The 5,136-nt window shown below is 41.2% G+C and overlaps 1 protein-coding gene across 1 annotated transcript; it reads left to right on the forward strand.

Moving 5' to 3' along the window:
- The first annotated feature begins 1,258 nt into the window (after positions 1-1,258).
- LOC125812818 (uncharacterized) lies at positions 1,259-2,464 on the forward strand. The gene has a single exon (XM_049492281.1). It carries the CDS (start codon positions 1,259-1,261, stop codon positions 2,462-2,464), a length of 1,206 nt encoding a protein of 401 aa, XP_049348238.1.
- The last annotated feature ends 2,672 nt before the right edge of the window (positions 2,465-5,136 follow it).

The raw sequence follows: 5,136 nt of genomic DNA on the forward strand, positions 1-5,136 counted from the left end.
AAAAGACTTCTAAACGAAAGAATTATCAATGCATGCAAAATACTAGTCAAGAATTGCTTATTTACTATTCATACTTTGTTAATTGATCATGGTTCCCACAACCCTAGTTGTGAATTTAGTTACTCATATTAGCAAGAACACAATTCATAATTGTAGATGGAGAAATCATGAACTTACGTAAAGAGAATAATAAACCCAGAGAATTAACTTGAATTGCAAAGCCAAAATCTTCAAAACGAACTTGGGAAGTCAATAATTGCTAGGGTTGCAAATTAATCTCCAAAGTTCCAAAGTAAAAAATAGAATAATAGTGTCTAACCCCCAAAAACGAGGTTTACATGTCCTATTTATAGAAAACAAATCCTAAATAAAAAAGGAAACAAATTAAGGAAAGTTTTGTTCAGGTACGCGTCTTCGATCCACGAGACTGACTTACGGACCGTCGATTGATCTACGGTCCGTAAGTCCCTTCCCTCACTCGGGACTTAGAAAATATTTCGGCATCCAAAAATCAGCTTCTCTGAAGCAAACGACGGACCAGCAGCACGGACCGTAGGTCGATCTACGGTCCGTCAATCCCTTCCGTAGCTCCATACTTAGAATCTTCAAAAATCAGGTACTGGAACCCTCACAGTCTCATCCTACGGATCAACAGTACGGTCCGTAGATCCATCTACGGACCGTCAATGGGCACCGTGGTTCCACACTTGGTCAGATTTCCCTGATTTGTCCTCAACACATTCCTGCTGGTCTACGGTCATCACCTACGGACCGTGAATGGACCTACGGTCCGTCGATGACCTCCGTGGATGCCTTTTTCTGCATTTCCTTCAGCTGTCTCTAAACTTCCGCGCCTGAAAACCTTTCCTGCAAAACATGATAGAATACATAAAAACCAATATAAAAAGGCCCTAGACACACACAACTTGTAAGTGAAATGTATTAGAAATACCGTAAACTCACGGTATATCAAGAATCAAGGAGATATTGCCACGATTGGGCTGAGCAAGATGACTATGAGGAAGACCGTACTCAATTGAGTGAAAGCCCGAAATCAAAAGGGAGCGCAAGTAGTCCTCGGGTAAATGATCTATTGTCACGCATACTTGATAAAGTTGAAGGCTTTGATGATTTACTGAAAGGAATGAGAGATGACTTTTCATCACTAAACACTAAAGTGAATTCTCATGCTGATGCCATCAAAACACTAGAAGGTCAATTGAGTCTATTATCAGCTAAATTATCCTCCAGAACAATAATGGAAGATAATGAAAGAGGGATGGCTGTGGTAACCCATAGTGGAAAGATGGAAAAAGGGAATGTGATGGAAGATGAGAACCCTCGACTGCAGGAAGAGAGCCAGGGTATAGAGGAACGGGAATCACCTATTCCACAAAACCTTGCCAAAGAACCACAAGTTGATGTAAAGCAACATATTCAAGCTCCGAAAATCACGCACCCTTTACCCAAAATACCTCCACCCTTTCCTCAACGTTTGAAAAACAAGAATGAAGACGAGAAGTTGAAATTTTTTTTGTCAGTATTCAAGAACTTATCAATTAACCTCCCTCTGGTAGAAGCATTGTTAGAAATGCCGGGGTATGCCAAATTCATGAAGGAGCTGGTTACAAAGAAAAGGACCTTGGAGTATGGAACGATTGAGGTGCCCCATAGTTGCAGTGCAATTATGACAAATGAGTCAATCACTAAGAGAGAAGATCTTGGGGTATTCACAATTCCATGCACAATTGGCATGCTCCAATTCGCTAAAGATTTGTGCGACTTGGGATTAAGCATTAACTTGATGCCCTATGCAATATACAAGCAATTTGGTTTAGGTGAACCAAAGGCAACCACAATGAGACTCCTTATGGCTGATCGATCAATCAAGCACCCAGTGGGGATACTCCATGACATATTGGTAAAGGTAGATCGGTTCATCTTTCCAGCTGATTTTGTGATTCTAGACTGTGAGATCGACGTTGAAATCATTATTTTGGGAAGGTCATTCTTGGGTACCGAGAGAGCATTGGTGGATGTTGAAAGCGGAAAATTGAAGTTCCGTGTGAACGATGATGAGGTGACCTTCAATAACTGTAAATCCATTAAGCAACCAAGTAATATCCATGTGGTGTCTACTGAGGATGTTATAGATGAGGCAGTGGCAAGTGTTAGCCATTTAATGCGAAAGAATGAACCCCTTGAGTCTGTACTCGCTAACTATGATGAATCCAAAATTCAAGGCTATAAGGAAATGGTAGCTGCTTTATCAGGGTTAGGAGTATACTCAAGGAATCCAATCAAGTTGGACATCGACCTAAAAAATAGAGAAAGTCCTCCTACAAAGCCATCAACAGATGAACCCCCAAATATGGAATTAAAATTCCTATCCTCTCATCTAAAGTATGCCTTCTTAGGAGCCAATAACACATTACTAGTGATTATTGCAGCCGATTTGCTCTAAGGGTAGGTGAAATTTCTTATTGAAGTACTGCGGAAGCATATAAAAGCTATTGGATGGACAATAGCCGATAGTAGGAATTCCTCCTGGGATCTGTACTCACAAGATTCATCTTGACAGTGAATGTATACCTAGTGTGGAGCATCAACGGAGATTGAACCCTCCAATACAAGAGGTGGTGAAGAAAGAAATCATCAAGTGGCTAGATGCATGAGTGATCTACCCCATCGCAGATAGTAAGTGGGTAAGTCCAGTGCAATGCGTACCAAAAGAAAGAGGTATAACCGTAGTCCCAAATGCAAAAGGAGAACTTATGCTGACAAGACAAGTGAATGGGTGGCGAGTATGCATGGACTATCGAAAGCTTAACTCATAGACCGAGAAAGACCATTTTCCAATGCCTTTTATGGAACAAATGCTAGACCGGTTATCAGAAAAAGGGTGGTATTGCTTTTTAGATGGATATTCCAGTTACAATCAGTTCTCTATCGTGCCGGAAGACCAAGATAAAACCACTTTTACCTGCCCTTATGGAACATTTGCATTCAAAAGGATGCCATTCAGGTTATGTAATGCCTCAGTAACATTCTAGCGTTACATGTTGTCTATTTTTGTGGATATGGTCGAAGACTCTATGGAAGTATTTATGGACGACTTCTTAGTCGTAGGGGACACATTTGAGGAATGTTTGACACACTTAGGACATGTGCTCCAATGATGCGTGGATACAAATCTGGTTCTCAATTGGGAAAAATGTCATTTTATGGTGAAGGAAAGGATCATTCTTGGGCACAAGGTGTCGCAAAAAGGGCTGGATGTTGACAAGGCAAAAATTGAGGTCATTGAGAAATTACCCCTACCAATTTCAGTGAAAGGTATTCAAAACTTCTTGGGTCATGCAGGTTTCTACCGAAGGTTCATTAAAGACTTCTCAAAGATTGCACAACCACTATGCAAACTCCTAGAGAAGGAAGTGAAGTTCTATTTTGATGATGCTTGTATGGAAGCATTTAAGTGTTTGAAAGAAAAATTAGTATCCACCCCGATTATCATCAGTCCTAATTGGTCCGAATCTTTCGAAGTAATGTGTGATGCTAGTGGAATGACATTGGGGAAAAAAAGCAACAAACTATTTCACCCAAATTATTACGCAAGCAAAACTTTGAATAGTCCCTAGCGAAATTATACAGTCATGGAGCAGGAGTTGCTCGTAGTGGTCTATGCATTTGAAAAGTTCTGGGTATACTTGCTAGGAACCGAAGTAATAGTACACACTGATCATGCTGCACTCCGCTACTTGATGGCGAAGAAAGATGCAAAACCAAGATTGATAAGGTGGGTGTTGTTACTACAGGAGTTCGATTTTGAGGTGAAAGATCGAAAAGGCTGCGAAAATTAAGTGGCCGACCACTTATCAAGGATGGAAGGAAGGGAAGATGCCGAGCGTGAGGTCGACATAAATGATTTCTTCCCTGATGAATAGGTGTTTGCTATATCTCTCAAACCCACACCATGGTATGCAAACTTTGCAAACTACATTGTCAGTGGATTGATACCCGATGAGCTGACCTTTTACCAATAAAAGGTACTTTTGGGATGAACCATACTTGTTTCGAGAATGTGCTGACCATGTTATTAGGAGGTGTGTTCCGGAAGAGGAAGCGGTAGAATTCTCCATGCTTGCCATGCATCTCCAGTAGGAGGTCACCATAGTGGTATTCACACTACCGCTAAAGTCCTCCAAAGTGGTTATTACTAGCCGTCCTTATACAAAGATGCAGATGAATTTGCAAAGAAATGCTCACAATGTCAGCAGCAAGGCAGAGTGTCTAGAAGGAGCGAGTTGCCTCTCACTCCTATTTTGGAAGTCGAGCTATTCGATATATGGGGGATCGATTTCATGGGCCCATTTGTGAGCTTATTTGGAAATAAAAATATCTTGGTGGCTATAGATTATGTCTCCAAATGGGTAGAAGCCATCGCACTTGCAAACAACGAAGGAAAAAGTATTGTCCAATTTTTGAAACGGTACATTTTCGCAAGGTTTGGCACTCCTAGGGCAATCATTAGCGATGTGGGATCTCACTTCTGGAGTAGGTGGTTTTCAATGGCACTGAGTAAATATGGGGTGAAATACAAGGTAGCAACCCCGTATCATCCCCAAACAAGTGGCCAAGTCGAAGTGTCAAATCGGGAAATCAAAAGCATCCTGACAAAGACAGTAAATGCCAACAGAACTGACTGGTCTAGGAAACTTGATGATGCACTATGGGCATACCGGACCTCTTATAAGACACCTATCGGTATGCCTCAATATCAGTTGGTTTATGGTAAGGCTTGTCATTTGCCCGTCGAGCTAGAACACAAAGCATTGTGGGCATTGAAAGCCTTGAATCGGACTGGTTAAAAACTTCAAGGGAGAGGGTAGGGCAGTTGAACGAACTAGATGAATTTAGACTCAGATCATATGAAAGTTCATCCATCTACAAAGAGAAAATGAAGAAATGGCATGATGCCCGAATACTTAAGTGGGACTTCAAGGTAGGAGATTGGGTTTTGTTATACAACTCTCGACTTTGACGCTTTCCCGGAAAGCTCAAATCCAAATGGTCTGGACCTTTTAGAGTAACACTAGTGTTCACCAATGGTGCCATAGAAATTGTAGATCAGGAAGG

The sequence above is a fragment of the Solanum verrucosum genome, unplaced genomic scaffold (assembly GCF_900185275.1).
Source record: "Solanum verrucosum unplaced genomic scaffold, falcon-dt-bn FXZP01000114.1, whole genome shotgun sequence".
NCBI lineage: Eukaryota > Viridiplantae > Streptophyta > Magnoliopsida > Solanales > Solanaceae > Solanum > Solanum verrucosum.